A 22,027-nucleotide genomic window follows, 5' to 3' on the forward strand; every position below is an offset into this window, starting at 1 on the left:
CAGAAAAATTGCAGCTTTGATCCGTATTATAGATCAGTCCGGATTATGGGTGTCTGATTTAACGACTTTTGACTGTAATGAAGAATCTGCATGATTATTAAATAATGAATATGCATGCATGTATGTTTCTCGCACTGTGACAAAAACGACAGTATCTAGAGCCATCAAATTTTGAAAAATGTAATCCTCCACCCGAACATAGGCATCTGGACCGCCGAATTTCCAATTTTATTTTAATTTATTTCATATTTTGTAAAACTTTAATGAATTTTTGATTAACAAACTCAACGAGTTCAGAGCGAGTATTGTACGGAATATAACAGTTTTATCTCCAGCATGGAAATTCTAAAGATATGCTGTTTTCAAGTGAATGTGGTTTACGAGCAAAGAACATGATATTCAATAAATATAGGTAACACACAAAACTTTACAAAACGAGTGCTTCTAGATTTAATTTATCTTTTTTTCCCTTCATTACGCTCCGAATTTTATGAAATATTAAAATAACTAATCCACTTTAATATTAATAATTTAATGATCATATAACAAATATGATCATTTCGTAATGTTATTATAGATTAGAAAATCACTGCCTGAAAATGTTCATTAAATTTAAAAAAAAAAAAAAATCAGATCTTGTTTAATTTTACCTTATTTATTTCAAAGGATCACGTACTATCAATATTATTTAATTTTATTTTACTTTTATGCAAAATTAAGTTCATAAATTTTGTGCTTAGAGTTTTTACCGTTTTACGAAAGTAAAGATGTTTGTACAAGAATATGTGTGAAAAAAATGCGTGAAATGCAGTAAAAACTGCTTTAATGAGATATATTAAATCGTATTTGGAAAAAACTGTGGCTTTCATAATCTCATCATTATACAACGCACAATGAAAAAGAGTTATGTGATACAAACGCCATAGGTTTCAGTGTTAAAGTAAACCAAAGTGGTCTTTTGTGTGGGAACAGCACCAGTCTATGTACAATGACAAGGCCAACCAAATTGTATACAGTGACAAAGTTATTCAAACTATGTACAATGACCATCATAGGAAATATTTCATTTTTAGTGCACCTAAACGTTGCATGGGTAGAATGGGGCCCCCGCTGAAAATTTAATCCACCAACACGTAAACGCAGCAGTGTTTCTTCCGGAAATTACGGTATATTAAGAATATATTCACCTTCAATATTAAATAAACAAACACATAATATGATAAATAAAAATTTATTTCAAATATAAAAATAAATAAAACGATATAACTATTTTGATATTCATCTTCTCCATCTAAAAGAAAAAAAGCAAGTAATTATAATATGCACACAAAATTACCAAAAAATGAAAATAACAATAACATCCATAACTGATCACAAGAAAAATATTTAATACAAAAATTAATCATTCTGAGGCAAAATAAGAATTGGAAAAGGAATTATTTAATGCCTTAACCCTTTTGTGACAGCGCACCTTTGTTTAAGACGCTCGTGCGGGATGGAAGGGAATTGAAGACGGTCTCAGCACAGGACGAAGGTTTTGCATCGCTAAACCTAATTTTATAAAAAAAAAATCGAAAAAAAAAAAAAAAAAAAAAGTTTCGCTTCTAGTATCGTAATTTTTGGTATCATTTTAGATTATTACTTGAGCACTTATATATGTTAAAATTAGCACTTAATAATGTTTTTTTCCTTTATTTTACATGAAAATATACTAAAAAAATCGCTTATCTTGTAAAATAATTTTCGGAAGCGGTATTCAAATTATTCTAAAGTATTAATTGATAAAAATCCATCAATAAAGTTTAAAATTAATAAAACTACACAATAAAGTCTATTTACAGTAAGATGTAACAAAATTTAAAATGAAGACTGAGTGTGGTAAATCTCGAAGCACGGAGAAGTATCACTTTCTAACTCTTAGAAAAAGTTTCACTTTCTAACTCTTTAGAAAATGAATCATCACTCTCATTTGCATTAGTAAATGGTTCACTGACCATACAAGGGTATTCTTCCTCTGATAAATAGCGCCTTCCCACCATAATAGACTGGAGGTAAGGCTTTCCTAAATAAAAAGAGAAACGGAAATATATCTGAAGGCAATACAAAACGTAAAAGAAATCCACACAGTAACCCTAAAAGACCGTACACAGTAGAGGGGAAAAATAGAATAAAAAAAAGGAATTGGATATAAATCAGACACGCGAATGTTTCCATTAGCATGCAGCGATTTAAAGAGACCACCTCTGTTTACACCTCCCTCCTCGCAATAGCTGATGAGTAAAATACCAAAGTCAAGCAGAATATATCAAGGTCAGGGACCTAAAACTGTGTTCATTTCAAAAGTAATGGACATAGGATGCCATCTAGTGGCCATCAGAAAAATGTTCCACCTTAAAATGCGTATACGCATCACCCATCCTCTGAATGCAATCTCTAGTGATGCGTGGATGGGACGCCCGGCTATAAGAGACATTCTTAGGGAATGCGTATATGGGACGCTCGTCTTGAAAGTGTTAATTAACATCTGATGCCCCCATATTGAACAATGTTTTTTACAAAGAAGTGTCAGTAAATCGAATACCTAATTAGACAAGAATTGCTGCTTCTTCAGTCTTAATAACAGCTTGGCAATGTATAGATTAAAATAGCTTACAAAAGTGTTCCAGAACTATGTTCCAGACTTTTTCTAGAATATTCCTAAATTAGTCAAGGATGCTAGTGGTGGATGATGTGCTTGCACATCATTTTACAGAATATACCAATAATTTTCAATGGGATTAAAGTGTAAGCTTCTCAGTAGCTATTTCAGTAAGATGAATTCAGAAAAATGCTCCTTGAATCAGGTGCCAACTGGGACCCATTGCTATAGTTTATGTTACTAGCCATGAGAGAGCGTGGCCCTTTTATTTTTATGCTTCTTATATTTTTCTTACCGCATTGCGGATTTTGATATAAATGTAGTGGCAATCAGAGTAAAATGATGAACGTTCTAATTTAAACATACAATTGTTGTAAATAGTTGTAAAATAAAGTTCCGTGTGAAAACTAAAATGGCAAAGAATTCCAAGCATCTTGTAAAATCATCAAGAAAGGTAAGCAAAAGATTATTTATCAAATGTTAAAAATAAGAATAAGAAAATATAAATACGGGAAAAAGTACAATGATTTTAAAATGGTGCCAAAGTCCCGAGTTAACAGTGATCCTTTAGATATATTGTGATTTACATATTTATTATTGTTTGATTAGTGATTGAATATTGATTATTAAGATGAATAAGTTAAAAGCACTAAAAAAGAACTAAGAGCATTAGTTACAAGAATGATAGCTAAAATGGAAAGGGAAATACAATCAGATAATATTTAAATTTGACTTAATAGAAGATGACTTATCCATCTTAAATGAAAACGAATTATTACTACTGAATACTGAAACTGAATCTGTAATAACAGATGAAAAAAAGTGCGAAATTGAAACACAGCATAGCTTGGAATATAAAAATAAAATTACCTTGTGCAAATCGAAGATCAAAGAATATTTAGAAAAAAGAATATGTATTAAATTAAATGAGATGCCATCTAATTCTTCTACTATAGATATGGTAGAGAATATATATACAAATGGCACTAAACTTCAGAAACTAATTCAAAGTTTTTGGGCTCAATAAAAATCTGCTATATATAACTCCACTTTAAAGGATGTAGACAAATTTAATTACCTCAAATCTTTACTAATGGACACAGCTTTAATATCAATAAAGGCTTACCATTAATTGCCGAAAATTACGCCAGGCAATAAATATTCTGAAAGAAAGGTTTGGCAGAAAGGAAATTTTAATAAATGCACACATGAATCGTCTGCTGAATTTAAAGCCAGTAAAAAAAATGGATGATATTAAAACATTACGTAACTTATATGATAGTTTAGAAACTGAAATTAGAAGCCTTGATTCCCATAACATTACTTCGAATTCTTACAGCTATTTGTTATACCCACTGTTAATGAGAATACTTCCTAGCGAATAAGTTTTAGAGTTCAATCAATCATTAACCCCCGACACAGAAACCACAGTGACTAATATTTTGGAATTTCTGAAGAAAGAAGTTGAAAGCAGAGAGCTACTGTTGCAAAAAATGAGGTGTGTGATCTGAAAGAAATATAAAATTAAAGTATCTTACCCCCAAAGGATGACAATTCAAATAATACAAATCAATTAATATTTATTATACCTTGACATCATTAAATTTTGAATCAGTACCAGCATAAATTAAGTAAATATCGCCAGACAGAAGAAGAACAGTCCTACCATTTTGAATCCTAACCTCTCATACGTGATGTGTGTTATATTCCAATCAAAGTAGATATCATTTAATCAACGTAAAGAAAAGTTTCGTGATAAAAAAAGTCACATTTTTTAACGGCATGAATTGAGTTAGCTGGTTATTCCAATATATTTTTGAAGAAGCACAAGGCGAATACTTATATCATCCGGAAAATTATAGCATGTGCACATGAAGTCTTTTCGAAGATTTTTAAATTGTAGAACATTAATAATTATCAGCAGTTGTTAGGTATATAGACCTTTTTAGTTGTATCTTAAAATCCAATTTCTTTACTAGAAGGAATACCATGACTCTAAATCCAGCAACGGAAATGGCAGTAAAAAAAAAAAAAAAAAAAAAAAAAAAAGAACGAAAAAGAACAAAAAGGGCACACTCGCCAGCCGGGGTGAGGACTGCCAGGCCGTGCTACACCTTCGGAGCCCAACAGTAGAAGACGGAGAAACCGGTCGTAGCCGTCAATTTTGCCTTGTCATTCAGCAGTCACAGTGAACACATTTGATGTTGAATAAATGTGGAGGCTTGCCTGCACACATTCCCTTCAGCCAAAGAAGAAGAAACGTAGCACAGTTCACAATATCATATCACAATATCTTGATGAAGCTCAACACTAATTTGCAGATGAAACTTGGTATATTTGAAATTATGTTGTAGTAAATTATTTGTTGTAAATCAGAATTTTAAAATATGTTGTCCATTTGAAATAAGCACATGTTAACTTAATCGAATATATCTGTCTGGCATAATCCAAATTATGATAAAATATTAAATTATCAAAATCTCTTTGTCTGGTATAAATATAAAAAAATTTTGGGGATAAGCTGCTACACATGTGAGTTAAATTAAAATTAAAACTAAGAACTATTACATACATGTTTCACATACAGTAGCATAAAACGTCACTACAATCTGTAGACACATTATATTTGTAACTGAATACACCTCATATTTCATACAATCTTTCACTGTTGTTAACAACTTGATCACTATAATATCTCTTACTTAACGCTTTTCAAATCATATCATTTTTATCAACTCTTTTAAATACCATCAATTTTTTCTTATAATTTTTGTAAATGTGTAAGAATGATTCTTCTACAATTTTCATTTACAACTTAGTTATTCCAAATTACTCAAATTGTTAAAATAGCAAAATTTTCATTACTAGCTGGATACTTGTAATAACCACTAAGTGTTCTAGAATTTTTTTGTTACTCTCCTCTTTTTTGAAATTCCATGACCTTATGACCAAACGTATAAATGAAGGTGGCCAATCTACACCCATACTAACCAAGAAACTCAAAAAAAAAATTAATTGGAACTAATTCCACTACATTCATAATCAAACACAAAACGTGTTAATTTTTTCTTTCATTCTTTAATTCTTTTTCTTTTTTTCTTAGTGAACAAGAAAAAACAAGTTCGATGAAAACAATGCTATTAAATAGTTAAATCTGACCTCAGAGGAACTCTTTTAAATAATTTGCTACAATGATGTTTTGAGTTTTTTTGTCAGTGATATTTTGGATTAAATAATTTTCATTTCGAAAACCCCACGTGTCAGCATGGCTCCGAAGGTGTAGGATGGCCTTCTGGCTGTTCTCACCCCAGCCGACGAGTGTACCATTTTTGTTCTTTTTAGTTCTTTTTTCTTTTTACTGCCACTTCTGTTGCTGGATGTAGAGACATGGTATTCCTTCTAGTAAAGAAACTGGAAGTGAAGATACAACTAAAAAGATCTATATACTTAACAACCGCCGATAATTATTAATGTTCTACAATTTAAAAATCTTCGAAAAGACTTCATGTGCATGTGCTACAACTTTCTGGATGATACAAGTATTCACCTTGTGCTTCTTCAAAAATATATTGGAATAACCAGCTAACTCAATTTCCGCCGTTAAAAAATTTGTCTATTTTTATCATGAAACTTTGCTTTACGTTGATGGAATGAGATCTACTTTGATTGGAATATTACGCACATCTCGTACGAGAGGTTAGGGTTCAAAATGGTAGGACTATTCTTCTTCTGTCTGGCAATATTTACTTAATTTATGCTGGTACTGATTCAAAATTTAATGATGTAAAGATATATTAAATATTAATTGATTTGTATTATTTGAATTGTCATCCTTTGGGGGTAAAGTTACTTTACTTTTATATTTCTTTCAAATCACACACCTCATTTTTTGCAACATGTACATTTTTCAAACATCACCAAATTATGAGTTTAACATCAGAAGCAAACAACATATACATTAATCGCGAGACCTTATTAGAAGTGAAAAATATCATACTGCCTTTAAAAATAAACATTTTGTCCGAGGGGTTGCGTCATTGAATATGAATGCATCAACAGCCGATTGTATATTTTGTGGGAAGATAGAAAATGAAACATTCCCCTTCAAATTGCACAATTCCAATTGAGGAGAAAAGAAAGAAATTAAAAATGGCTGGCATGTGCTATTTGTATTTTCATAAAGCTCATAGGTCAGCCCAGATACACGTTGTGTGATTTATGTTCATTAAGGCATAAAACTATTTTACATGATAATAAATTTGAAAATAAACGAGAAAACAAAGGTGAGCTTAAAACAGACACAGTGGTGGCCTCAATTTCGGAAAGACATAACAAAAATAAGGTTTATTTACAGACTGCAAATTCAATAGTTTTAGGCCAGAATAGAAGAAAAAATGAAAGACTCATTTTTGATTCTGCCTCTCATAAATCTTTCATCCTGAGAGAAGTATCAAAACGACTGAAATTAAATGTTGTGGGGGAAGAAGAACTTCAGATTTACACCTTCGGCTCTACTGAGCCTATAGTTAAAAAGGCTAAAAAAGGTTAAGGTTATTCTAAAGATATATATGAATAATTGAAGCTCTTGAAGCTCCAGAAATTAACCAAGCTGCTATTGGTATGCCAGGAAAGGAAATACTTAATTATTGTTAAGTAAAATTCTTTAAGACTTGCTGATACTGTAAATATAGGTGGCCATAACCCTCAAATATCAGTATTAATCGGTAATGATTTTTATTGGATAATAGTGACTGGGAAGGTTAAAAGATTATCAAAGGGTCTTGTTGCCTCTGAAACCTTATTTAATTACACTGTAAGTGGAACTGAAGCATTAAGTAATGTTTCTAAACATCATTCCAGAATTATGGTAACAAATGTTGTTGAGAAAATTTCACATGCACATGATTTTAAAACTAGTGCAGCTCTAAAAAGGCTATGGAATTTAGATGCAATTAGAATACTTGACTATACAACAAATGAAAATGACACTGAAGTTATGCGGAGATTTGAAGAAACAAGTGAATATAAACACATTTGTTATGAAGTTTCATTACCTTGGAAAGACAATGTCAACAAAATGGGTAGTAATTATAACATTCCCCTTAAACAGATGGAACAGTTTACTTAAAAGGTTTAAAAAAAATTCTGAAATTTATGACAAGTATTCAAGGGTAATTGAAGACTATCTAAATAAAGAAACAGCTGAAAAGGCTCCAAAGAATTCTGCAGAAAACATCTATTTTTTTTTGCCACACCACTGTGTTATCAGAGAAGATCATGATTCTACAAAGTTAAGGGTCATATTTGATGCTTTCTCACATACTCATAACAGTTTATCTTTAAATGATTGCTTACATTCAGGACCAAATTTAAATCCTGAATTATTAGACTTGCTAATTAATTTTCGTCAACACAAAACAGCATTTGCTGCAGATAACGAAGCTGCTTTTCTACAAATTCTGTTGAAGCTTGAGGACAGAAATGCAGTAAGATTTATTTGGATTGCAAAAGAAAAGGAGCAACCAATGATTTTAAGAATGACACGTGCAATATTTGGAGCAATCTGTAGCCCTTTTTTACTAGCAGCAACTATAAAGCATCACACAAGAAAGATGAAACCACAATATTCGAAGATCTGTCAGCTTCTTGAAGAAAACATTTACGTAGATGATTTGATTCATGGTACAGGTGATGAAGAAGCTGCAGAAATTTATGAAGATGTGAAAAGGATTATAATGCTTGCTAGTTTCAACATGAGAAAGTGGAGGAACAATAACACCCAATTACACACAATTTGGAATGTGGCTGAAAATACTGAGTTTAATGGAGATGGAATGAACAGCACTTTATATATTTATATTATATTTGGAATATGATAGATATATTTGGAATTATGAAGCAGACAGACTGAAATTTTGAATTAAAGTTGAATTACTCAAAGATCCGGCTGAGGAAATAACAAAACGGAAGATTCTACAAGCAGCAGACTAACTATACGATCCTATCGTTTTCATATCTCCCTTTGTTGTTGCAAGAATGTTGGCAAAGAGGATACCAATGGGATGCACCCCTTGATCAAGAATTGCAGAACCGATTTAAAACATGGTATAATGAAATTCCTAAACTAAAAAATGTTGAAATTCCAAGACATTATTTCAACATTCTATCAAAAAATAATCTGTTGAAAATATTCAATTGCATTGTTTTACAGATAGTAGCCAAAAGGGATATGGTGCCACTGCATATCTGAGATACAATGAAAATGAGCTAACAAAAATATCATTTGTTATGTCCAAAGCAAGAGTTGCTTCCATAAAAAGGGTCATGTTACCTTGACTGGAGCTTTTAGAAGCACTCATAGGAGCTTGACTCATCACATATATTCAACATTTGTTGAAGAATTTAGAAATGAAGATTTATATGTAGACAAATTCAGAAATTTATATTTTATTTATATTCAGAAATTTATCAGAAATTTATATTAAAGAACGAATATATCAGCTATATTCGTTCAAGGCTGATCCGACGAAATGGAAACAATTTGCATGAAATAGGTGTCTAGAAATCCAAGAGAAAACTAATCCTGATTGGTGGCATTACTGTCAGCCATGAGAATCCTTTGGATGTATTGCCGAGAGAACAGAAGGTAGAAACCCTTCCAAAAAATGAACTGTGGTGGTATGGCCCACCTTGGCTTGTTAAAGATAACAACTTTTGGCCCAGATCTTTGAGAAATTTTAATGAAGATGAAAAATAATTTCTGAGAAATGAAAAGGAAAGAAACAAGAAATCTTAACAGTAAACTGTATTGTTGAAAACTGCGAACCTATCATTCCTATCAAGAACTTCAGTGACATAAAGAAAGTATATAGAATAACATATTGTTTTCAGATTTATCAATAATATGAAAAACCTAAAACTAAGAAGAACTGGACTTGTCAAGGCTGAAGAGATGACTGAAGCACAGAATTTCTGGATTAAGAAAACTCAGGAAGAAAATTTTAAAGAAATAAGGAAATTAAAGATGAAACAAAACAGATAGTTCGAAAATATTTACATTAAATTCATTTGTTGACTCAAATGGAATACTCAGAGTTGGTGGAAGGCTTCAAAATGCTGGGTTAAGCTATAATCAAACATATCCAGCAATATTACCAAAGAAGTCTGTCTCACTTGACAGATCACATCATTAAAGATTGTCACGAAACGCACGGACATGTTGGTGTAGCTGAAACTTTAACTGAAGTTAGAGAAAAATTTTGGATACTAAAGGGTCAACAGCGTGTAAGGAGTAATATTAAGAAGCATGTGATTAACTACAGATTTAAAGCTAAGCCACTAAGTTAGTATATCACTCCTTTCAATTGAAAGAATAACAGAGGCAAATCTCTTTGAAGTTGTAGGACTTGATTTTGCTGGTCCTGTGAGTATTAAGGATGAAACTGGGAAGGCTTATATTGCTCTGTATACATGCACTGTAACAAGAGCTGTGTATCTGGAACTAGTGTCTAGTTCAGCAAAAAATTTTCTTCCGTTCCTTAAAAGATTTATTTCAAGAAGAGTATTATATCGAATGATATATTCAAACAATGCAAAAAGCTTCAAAAGAGCAGACAAGGATTTACAAAAATGATGGAATACCATCAAGGACACAGAAGTTCAAAATTGTTTTGGTAATAAAGGTATTGCGTGGAAATTAAATGTGAAAAAGATGGCCTGGTGGGGTGGTTTTTGGGAAAGAATTGTTAGATCTATCACGTCTTATTTGAAGAAAATAAGTTGCATTAGTTTGACTTTACAGTTCCAACAAAAAAATGACAGATTGTTGAATAACAAGAATATAAGGTAATAATACTATAAAATACAGAATATTCATTTATAAATTGCATTACCATATTTTACAATTCTCTATTAATGCATGAAGTAGTTGTTATTGCTATAGTTTTCATACATAAACAGGACAAAAAGTATAAAAAGTGAATATTGTTGACATCAATTTTAAATAGACTACAGATTCAAGTTACCTGGCATTCTGTTATGTGGGATATTTAAAAATGTTTTAAACAAGTACACAACAAGATTATAATTTCAATAAATTAATTAAATAATTAATGAAATGTTAGAAATTTAAAAAAATAAATACTTTACATACATCTTAATTACTTTATCTTTACCTCCGCTTACAACTCTCTGCCCATCAGGACTCCAATCTACAGCATATACCTAAATTAAAAGCAACAATTTAAGAAATTAACTTTTTATGCAAGGAAGACTAGATTAATTACAATTTAATTTAATCAAACCTCATCTGCATGGCCAGGCAAGTCCATCATGATCTTGCAGGTTTTCATGTCCCATACTTTAAGAGTTGAATCAGCACTACCACTGACTATAAGCCTACTATCTGCAGACCATGAAATCTGGTAAACAGCTTGTACATGGCCATGTAAAGTAGCTAAAAATCTAAAATACAATAATAAATAAATATACTAAATAATTAGTACTTTTACATCATTGTGGGTATAGATAAATAAACTAACAAACAAACAAAAAATAATGCTTAATACAAATTAGGCATTAAAAAAACTTCATTTAATCTTTAGTATCACATAAATTAAATGAGAATGATTCTTTAAACAAGAAAAATAATACACAGATGTCACCATACTTGCCACTTCTTCCAATCCAGATTTTTATTGATTTGTCAAAAGATGCACTTGCAATTAATCTCATATCAGGTGAAAATTTTACATCATTTATTAAATTATGATGACCCGTCATTCGATTGATAGGTTTCTTATCAATTTCTGGACTCCAGAGATACATAGTAAAATCATCTGATCCTGAAACCATAAGTTCTTGCTGTCCATTCTGAAAATACAAATATATATATATATTTGCTTATATTTATTTAATCTTAAATTTTCTATTATAAGTACACATAAAAACAAATAAAACTACCTCCACATGCAAGCATGGATAAATGATATTTGAATGTTAAATAAAAATAAATAAATAAACTAAAAATACAGTTAATTGAAATGTACCTAATCATAAGGTAAAGGTATCATTATTTGTTAAATATAAATGAATTGCAGTAATTAATAGTGATGATTAAATTTAATTACTTGGCACATGTAACATAATAATCTCAGAATTGTTAAATAAAAATGACAAAAATATTCATAGTCTGAGGGGGGGGGAAAGGCAGGCAAGTTCTCATAAAAAATTCTTACATATTACTTGGTACCAATGAGCATACTACAATTAGTTGCTCAGATCTTTGATTAGACAAAGTTTGATTACATATACATTGATTTAATTTCCTAACTAGACTCTTTTTTACACATCTGAATAAATTAAACCATTTCATTTAATTTCATAAAATACGTCTTCTATATATACAGTAAAACTTTACAAATGACATTCGCTTATAATTAAAAGCAAAGGAATATTTATAAATTTTTTATATATGGCATTTTTAATTAATGATAATATAATATATCTCTGCTTACCATGGCTGCAGTATAACGCTTCAAAGCCATTTCTGATAACTGTTTCGCTAAAAAAATAAATACATAAATAAAATAACTATTAAAGCAACACTTTTTTCTTTAATAATAGTTTTAAAATAGAAGATACTTGTGCAATAAAGACAGATTTTATTTTCACACACTTACGAGTTTCAGTTACTTCTCGGTAAACAAGATCTGCTTGACGAGGATCAAAAGGGCCTGTTCTTAATACATAGTCTGAATTTAAAGCTAGAGTATTAACCCAATGACCATGACCTTGAAGAGTTCTACACAGAACACCCTATTGATGGAAAAAAAAAAGCAAGTATATAAATCATAAATGCTTCAAATGCTGTAATATAAAGCATTAGAATGTATAAGTTTAATAAATTTGCATATACAGTCAAAAGTCTTTAATCCAGACTCGTCAGGACTTCGGCGATTCCGGATTATAGATCATCAGTTTAAAACTGGTAAGATGGCATGCAGAAATTATAAAATTAAAATATGAAACCGTAATTTATGAAATAAACAGCAATTATGATCTAAAGCTTATCAAAATTTACAAAACAAAAAAAAAAAAAAAAAAAAAAAAAGCTTTATATTTATTTGTTTTTCAACGTGCGCATGCGTAAAGCATACATTACACATAGTCGAAATTAGAAAATTGCAACCAGAAAACTATTTGATGTGTATTCGTGATATTTATAATGACGAGGAATTTGATTTAAATCATATCAAAGACGGAGTACATCGAGATTAAATACTACATTTAGTAAGGAATTATAAGCCGAATAAAATAAATCATCTGCCCTGAAGATAAGGATAGTGCTGACAGATAACTTCCAGTTCATTGCGCACCGTGTCCCCCCCCCCCCCGCAGAGCAGCATGAAATTGATAAACATATTTCGGAATGATTAGAGAATCAAAGGATATGCCTTTATCCATTTTTTGTAGCAATTCCACTTTTTGTTTGATGGACATCGGAACATGGTTTCGCTTTGTAGATCCTTTGGTAGCTCCAGAATCGGAAATTCTTTTTGACATAATCAAAAGTTCACGCTTACTTTTATAAAATTGCTCTAACAGTCTGCAAAAAATAATAAGCCGGATCCAAATAAAAGATTTAGGAACAACGCAATCTGCAACATTAACTGAAATAGATAATTAGATAATTTTAGCTTAGCCTATACCATCCGTTATACATTAAACGCGCATGCGTAAACGTATTACGCGCATGCATAGATGCATATGCGCATGCGTAAAGGTATTATGCACATGCATTAATGCATTGATGCATGCGCAGAAAGTTTGTAGCTTGAGGTCCTAATTATAGATCATTCCGGATTAAAGACTTTTGACTGTGTACATGCACATATATATATATATATATATATATATACTGTATGCTGATTTACAGAACAATTGTCAATGATCAATTTTGCATCTTACATTTTTATTTGTGATGAAATGGAGCATTTTAATACTTATTTCCTTTAAAAAGAAAAAGAGAGGAGAGGCCTTTTAGAGAAAAAAATTACAGCAGTGTGGGGGAAGTTAAATGCAATTAAATTTTCTTTTTGCCACCACATTCTTGGGAAAGAAAAAATTAAACCTCTTGTTACAGAAAACTCTAACAACATTGCATAAAAAATTTAAAAGTTTTTTTAATCTATTAAACCTGAGATTAAATTAAAAGTGTGGATGACAAAAAGAAACCCTTGAATGCTGGATAAAACTTTTTTCACGAAAAATTTTAATGGTTCTTGATCACTGCATTTTCCATCCTCAGTTTGAAAATCTCTTTAAAATTTTTTTCCCTTGTACAATGCAGAAATTTTACTACAACAGTACAGCTATATTAAAAAATATGCAGTGCTATAGCTAATGCAGCATTTCTACTGCTAGAGACTGCTTTAAAGTTTACTGAGAATGTCAATAACAACAGAATCAAAATTATGGTGACAAATGCTATACAGTCAAAAGTTGTTAATCTGGACTCGTCGGGACTTCAGCGATTCCGGATTATAGATCATCAGTTTAAATCTCGTAAGATGGCATGCAGAAATTCTAAAATTAAAAATATGAAACCGTAATTTATGAAATAAAAAACAATTATGATCTAAAGGGTATCAAAATTTACCAAAAAAAGCTTAATATTTATTTGTTTACTTTATTAAACATTTCTTTCAATGTAAGTTGTTTAAGTTGCTTCATTTTATGTGATAATACTTTCTTTTTAATTCTATAAACACACATAATTTCTTGTTCAGTTACAATGTTCCGCTGTTCAAATCCCGTAATTGCTGTGCCGAGAATACCGACTAACTTGTCGATCGAAATTTTTTCGTTTTCACTAACCTCTCTGTCACCTTCTTCTTATCTTTATCCATTTTTTTGCAGCATTTCCACTTTTTGTTTGATAGACATCGAAACATACTTTTGTTTTGTAGATCCTTTGGGAGCTCCAGCATTGGAAATTCTATTTGACATAATCGAAAGTTCAAGTTTACTTTTATAAAATTGCTCTTACAATCTGCAAAAAATAATAAGCCGGATCCAATTCGAAGATTAAGGAACAACGCAATCATCAACATTAACCGAAATAGATAATTAGATAATTTTAGCTTATACCGTCCGTTATAAATAAAACGTGCACGCGAAAACATATTCTGCATTTGCGCACACGCATATGCGCAGTCGTGTAGTTCTTACGCGCACGCGTAAACGCCTATGCGCATATGTCAATGCTGTGCATGCGCAGAAAGTTTTTAGCTTTGAGGTCTGGATTATAGATCATTCCGGATTATGTGTGTCCGAATTAACGACTTTTGACTGTACAAATAATAGCTTCTGTTTGCAATTCTGTCACAGAAAGCATCATAAAAAAACCCATATTTCTCATGCAGGATTTTCCTTCAACATCAAGGCACAAGAAACGACTATCACCAATTTAGAAAATGAAAATCTAGAATTTAAATAATATCTGGCAATCAGTAATGATCTTGATATTACAGGAGTAATGAAGAAATTTTAGAGTGCAGTCTTCTGAACATGTAAGTCTTTTTTGCTAAGAACGGAACATGGAAGATGAACTTGACTTCTGAACTACAAGAAAACTTTGAAAAACTTAAGAAATAAAAAACAATTTATATTCACTGACACTGCTCAAACACACAACAACTAAAACTTTTTAAGCATGTTTTAAAGCAAGTAAAAACATACTTATGTAAAGAGTGATTTCTTATTTAATTTGTTACAGAGAAATTTTAATTAAAAGTTTGTATTAAAAAAGATATAATAAAGAAATTAATTTTTATTCTTTCAATACTTATGTTAAATTGTTTAAATTTAAAAAAATCTGTATATCAGTAACTCAATTGTTTATCTTATAATGAGTGAACTTATTGAGCTTTCATTGCATTTGTAGTACTTGAAATATACACAACTTTTATTAATTAAAATAATTTTAAAAAGTAGTACTACTAATTAACACAATGATCTAAATACTTTTCAATGTGCCTATCAGTTTCTGCCAATAATTGTTATTTTTTGAAAGTTCAAACTAATTCAGATATAAGCAGGCAAAGACAATTTGCTACTGGTCAAAAAAAAAAAAAAAAAAAAAAAAAATTGGGGGGGGGATTACTACTATTTGGATGGCTCACATGCTAACAAAGCAACTCTTGAAATAACAAAAGAAACTTTTAGAATTTGTTCAAGGTTGCATTTATTTCAAAGATTTCCTCTCTAAATTCATTTATCATTTTCAGAAGCATTAAATATTCCACCTTTTATTTCCTATTTTTTTAAGAACACCTCTGTGTTTAGACTAGAAATAGCATTTATAAATACAAGGTCCGTCCTGAAAATAATGTGCCTACTTTTTTTTTTTAAAAGAAATTTATTGAACCGATTTGTAAAATTACTCAATATTCTTCGAAATACATCCCTCCTGCTTTAATACACATGTTCCAATGTGATTTCCATGTTTTATATGCATCCTGGAAGTCCATAACAGGGATGTCCTTTATTAACCTTGTTGTAGCCACCTTGACGTTCTCCAGGGTCCCCAAATGCTGTCCTTTGAGGGATTTTTTAATTTCCGATGATCAAATATCTTTTTTAATCTCCAATCAAAAGTCTCCAACGGCATTTTCTCAAGTTTGAAACAAAACTTTTAGCGTATCGTTGCTCCAGATTTTTTTCCACCTTGATTTCGACCGAGCACTCGCACAAGGGTTCACTGAAACACTGAAACAGGCAACATGACTGACTCTCCAGGAACTTGGAGCCGAGTGGTGCTGGATGTGCTGTTTTCTCAAAACTCCACACACCTTCCCATGTAAGAGGCAATGCTGTGTGATGGGTAGTCGCAACAGAAGAAAATGGGGTGCATTACTTTTGGAACAGACCTTGTATGATCTATTGTATTTCCTTTTCACATTCAACTTAGGATTCATTACTTACTTTTTCACCATAATCATCAGACTTTTGCCTGAAGATCAATAAATCAAAATACTCAAGGTGCTCAATTTGGAAAAAATTTTAGACATGTCAAATTTTATTAACCCTCTCGCTGCGCATCCCGCGATTTCTATGCGCAACATAGAAGTAGCAAAATTTGTGCAACCCGCGATTTCCGCGGGGGGATGAATTTTTGCCATCTATTTAACTGTGCAACCCGCTCTTTCCCCGTTCAAGGTTTCCTTTCGGCTTTTCTGTGATGTTTAATTGTTTACTTAGATGTGGGCTTAGATGGTGTTAGTTGCCCACATTTCTGTCCAATATGCAAGAATAAGTAATGTAGCACTTTGAGCATGCTTTTCAGAGCTCAAAGTTGTCTGGCAGGAAGCGTTTTGCGAATGATATAACTTATATTCCTGACGATATTTCCGACACTGATAGTAGTTCTGACTCTGATTTCAAGTATATTGAAGATAGTTATAGCGAAACTGATGAGAATTTCTCGGATTCTTCTGCGGATAGTGATAAATCTGAAAATTCAGTTTCTATTGAAAACGTTTGATAGTGATGCAAAATATTACATTATGCAAATATTTTTATTGGTATATAAGTTTTACCTTTGTATTTTATAAAATAAATCATAATTTAACCAATATTAACCCCTTCGCGCCGACTGTCACATATACGTGCCAGCAACGAACACACTTATCTACCGGCCGACACGCAGGCGTGCCAGAGTATTGTTGCGTTTTCTACCGACTGTCACGCATTTGTGCCAGTACCTTGGAACGTTTTTCAAACTATAATTTCTGCCACAAGATGGCACTGTATGTCCATATGGTTTCAGATACATGTACATTAGACCTTCTACTCGAAATGAGAGAAGCATGACTCACATACACGTGTTTTTGATTATATAAACAAACGGGGAACTAAATGTTTCCGAATGGCGTGATTTATGACGTCTCTTTAAATCGCACTTTATTCGCACGTGGTAGTTGTTTATTGCAAGTAGAAGTTTTATATGCGCTAAAGCGTTGAGTATTTCTGTTTACAGTTCAGTTTTTAGAAAATAATTAAATCTTGTTAGACGTGAATTCTTTCTGTTTTTACCGTTTCAATGTCGAAGCGTCGAAAATGTTTAACAGAGCATGAAATAGCAGAAATGATGCAAAATATTTCAGATATTGATTCTGAAATTCTGATATTCTGATATTGATTCTGGAAGATTAACTGAAAGACATTTTCCAAAACTTTGTTCGGAAGAGACTGATAAGAAAACGAGACGACGATGCTTCGTTTGTTCACATTCCCGGAAAAATCCTCCAAAACGGCAAATGAGTTATTACGAGTTCAAGAAATGTAACGTAGGACTGTGTGTAGATCTCTGTTTTCAAATTTTTCATACGAAAAGAGAATTTTAAGTAATATATTTAGTTTTCAGATGTATAATGTTAAAAGTCATAAAATGGTGAGTAATTAAAATAAAATGTGTAAAATATGCATTTAAACAAGAAATAAGGTAATTAAAGTATATATATAAAAATATCTATAAAGCATAAGCCGTTTAAATACTTTATAGAGCATTATTAAACAATGCGTTGATACTTCGGAAATTTCATGGATTTAGGCTTAGTAGCAAAAAAGCCCCCGGCCCTGGAGAGACGCTCGCGGAAGACACTGCCGGCCTCCGCGATAAGCGCGCGTTTTCGCTACCCGGCTCGAAGGGGTTAATTTTCAAAATTTTCCTTTTATGTCATTATTCTTCAATTTCATTATTCTGACAACCTTTTTCTATGATCAAATTCTACATTGGAAAAAAAAAATCTTTTACAAAAAAAGTTTTGTATATTTTAACTCTAAAATATATGTAGATTTGAAATATGTAATAAAAAAATACGCAATTTTTTAACCTACTTTGATAAAAAAAGTAAGCAGTGAGAGGGCTAATACAACTTCACAATTCTCTTTAATAGCAAATAGATTCCATTGTATCTTGCAATGAAAGTCCAGCCTCTTCAAATCAATTACTGATAGGGTTTGATGATATTCATTGAAGAATTTTTGATAGAACTCATTGCATCCTACACACAGGGAGTAAATGTCACAGTTTGTAATTTTACTTTTATATTTCTCAATGTTTATTTGACTAACACTTATCTACCTTTTATTGTAAACAGGAAAACTTTTATTAAATTTAGAAACTAGTTCACTTGTTGTTTAATTGGGAGGCAGGGAAGGGGAATTCTACCATACCAGTTTTTGAAATGATTATAATTCATACTTACAATGAATAGGATTCATAAACATTAAAAATTGCCACCCAGCATACTCTCTAACTAAAGTTTATTCTTTTAGTTAAAATTCCTAAAAAATTCAAAATTAGATACAAAGAACTTTTTGTGAGCTTAATATATTAGGGTAAAATATTTCTTAAATTTAAACCTCGAGCACATGCTATTAAACAAACCTTTCTCAAAGCATGCCTATTTCACGCAAGTTATTAAAGTCCAATGTAGTCATGTCATAGGTCTATCTCTTTATGTTTCCGAAGATTTTTCGCTGGGGCTTTGATTCAGAGTCTTGATTTTGATCGGATCAGGTCTTTTAGACCCAGCATGCCTATTTGTATTACTATTACATAGTTGATTTGTGATAGTATAGAAAGTGGCAAACAAGTTGCATAATCTGAGATTTGAAAATGAGGATGGAAGTGATTATGAATTTTTAATTCACATGATACTGATTCAGAAACTGATATAGATCTCAAAATGAGAATTACATATAGTATAAAAAGTATATAATTCTTTCCCCCTATGCTAATATGTAATACGATTTTCTATTCCTTTCAGAAATTTTATTTCATAAAAGCATTTGAAGAAATTATAATTTTAATGTGCATATTTTTAAAATTTGCACATTAAAATCATAATAAAATTTATTATGATACATTAAAGGTTAAAAAATTACATTAAAAACCATAATAAAATTTATGATTGGTATAAATGTAACACGTTTTCTGAAGATTTACCATATTTTCTGCAAAAAACATGAATCAGGTCTCTTGGATGCACTATGCACGCTCATGTAACTCATATGAATGTGTGTGCTCCCGGGTTAAATGCTCTGACCAGACTTTTGTTAAGAAAATACAAAAAATTCAAGAAATCTAGATTCAGCTATATTTTTACAACAAGAACACAAGAACTTGTGCACACATTAATACTGACTGTATTAAGATTACAAAGATTTATAGCATAATCAGTCTTTAAATTTTAAAGCATGAAGTACTTTCACATAAGATTTTAGACCTCCCAATTTTAAGTGCAATACATCTTCTTGGTTATTTCCATTTTAAAGCTTGGCGAGTTCTGCTCGTAATATAGAGGCTGAATTCTTATAAAAAAGCAAAGGTAAGTAAGTGAGCAGTCACAAAACGACTTCTTTATATCTTTCATGCCTTAACAGCAACTTTCAATCTCTAACAATGTTATCTAACAGTGCCTTTGTAACTTTTTTGGCACCAGGAAGGGGCCTTTAACACTGAACGAGCTTAAGTCCATTTAGTACTGAAGAATCAGGCTGGTGATGAAAGGACAGGTTATGGATGATCTGGTTATCAGAAAAGCAAGACATCAAAACTTGGTTGCCTAGCTGGAGAAGGAATGAGAAGTCTTTGTGATGTTTTCCCCCCTTTTATTAAGAATTTAATAATCAAGAGCTATTACTTTATTTAAAGTTCTCTCAGTGAAAATTATTCATTTCTAGGAAATGGAATGAGAAGTCTTTTGTGACATTTTTTTTTTCTTTTATTAAGAATTTAATAATAAAGAGTTATTGCTTCATTTAAAATTCTATTAATGAAAATCATTCATTTCTAATCACTATTAATTCTATTGCATTTTTTAAAAGCATTATAATTATTGCATCAAATTAATTTTCCTTTAATTAGCAGAGATTCTAAACTAAAGTCTGAATGCTTTTATGGGTATTTTGTTACAGAAGGAATAGCGATTTACAGGAAAAAAATATTTTGGTGTGTAACTGAAAGGAGAAGTTATCAGATCTCTTTTAGAGAAGAATAGAATATTTCTTTTAGAAAACGATGCAGGTGCTTTGTATTAACAACAGTTATGTATAACTATAAAAAAGAAAATAAGCAAAACAGGGAAATTTACTAATTAAAAGACACAAGCAGTGAGAAAACTTGTAATGCATTTCAAAGAATAAATTTCAGGACCTCACAGTTATTACACTATATTGTAACAATGAATTATAATGTATAATGTAACAAATCGTAAAATGTAGAAATGTAACAATGAATTTTCTCTATACATAGAAATTAAAGAAATATATAGCAAATTATTAGCTCTTAAATAAAAGAAAATTCAGTTCTAAAACACTTACATCACTTGCTCTAAACACTTTAATTGTTCGATCTTGCGAAGAAGAGTAAATGAGCCCACTACCTCCCCATTTCACACAAGTGACTGATGCAGTATGTGAAGAAAGTGTATACAAAAGCTGGCCCATTATGATATCCCATATTTTAACTGTACAGTCCTTGGAGGCACTTGCTATGCGTCTACACTCAGCATTTCTGATATAAAAAATAAAATCCCATTAAATTTTTTTCTTATAATTTATATATATACAATAATAATAATACTGATAATAATAATAGTACAAAAAATAGTAAATTTACGGTACCTAATTAAAGCAACCACCACAAGGGCTTCAACAAAATTTAAAATTAATTTGGCATAAATTATAAAACACTATTCTTCAAAAAAGGAAAACTGCACTCTTATAACATGTGTGTGTAATATATACATACACACATACATATGTTGTTTAAAGTACACAATGTTCAATTTTGGCCGTTCTCTGATTTTTTTTAAGCAAAAACATGTCCATGGAGAGAATAAAAGTAACAATTTTTCTTGTCTCCTATATACATCCACCCAGTGACGGCTTAAACACGCAGATTCTACATAACTTAAAAGTTAAAATACATTTGTGCTTTCACAGGTTAAAGGAAAACAATGCTACTAAAAGAAAGCAAGTTCTCATAGGTAAAAAAATGCACCATTTTATTTCTTACAATGGAATGCAATAAAACTCTAATATTGCTTACAATATATTTTTGAGTGTTAATTACAAAATAGCCAAGTATAATTTTTGTAAATTAAATCCACTCATCTACCTTTTATTAGGTAAACAAATCAATGTTTTCACTAAATTTAGGTATGCCATTCATCATGCTTTTTTCAACTGACAGCATGGCTAGAGCACTTAAGTCTGTCTTTGTTCACAGTGCTTCTTAAAAAGGTCTTAACTCATTTTAGAGTTGAGAGGAAATGCTCAGCTTCAGCAGTGGCCATTGGAATAGTAACAACAATTAGC

General features: G+C 31.1%; 1 protein-coding gene across 3 annotated transcripts in view; it reads right to left on the reverse strand.

The window, feature by feature from the left end:
• Positions 1-1,215: 1,215 nt before the first annotated feature.
• The window catches only part of Nle (notchless protein homolog 1), a 63,568-nt gene continuing 42,756 nt past the window's right edge, over positions 1,216-22,027 (reverse strand). The window contains exons 7-13 of one of the 3 annotated variants that reach the window (XM_085825801.1): positions 21,029-21,221; positions 12,319-12,454; positions 12,154-12,200; positions 11,307-11,509; positions 10,942-11,101; positions 10,791-10,861; positions 1,216-1,551 (exon numbers count right to left, since the gene is read on the reverse strand). In XM_085825801.1, the coding sequence (XP_085681927.1) occupies positions 1,449-1,551; positions 10,791-10,861; positions 10,942-11,101; positions 11,307-11,509; positions 12,154-12,200; positions 12,319-12,454; positions 21,029-21,221 (913 nt within the window). In that variant the 3' untranslated portion in view covers positions 1,216-1,448. Of the gene's footprint in view, positions 1,552-10,790; positions 10,862-10,941; positions 11,102-11,306; positions 11,510-12,153; positions 12,201-12,318; positions 12,455-21,028; positions 21,222-22,027 lie in introns of those variants that run through there. The other 2 variants (XM_085825802.1, XM_085825803.1) reach the window with 2 other exon arrangements.

This window comes from Stegodyphus dumicola, chromosome 10 (assembly GCF_044657685.1).
Source record: "Stegodyphus dumicola isolate Sdum_Otavi_A_Nest chromosome 10, ASM4465768v1".
Lineage (NCBI taxonomy): Eukaryota > Metazoa > Arthropoda > Arachnida > Araneae > Eresidae > Stegodyphus > Stegodyphus dumicola.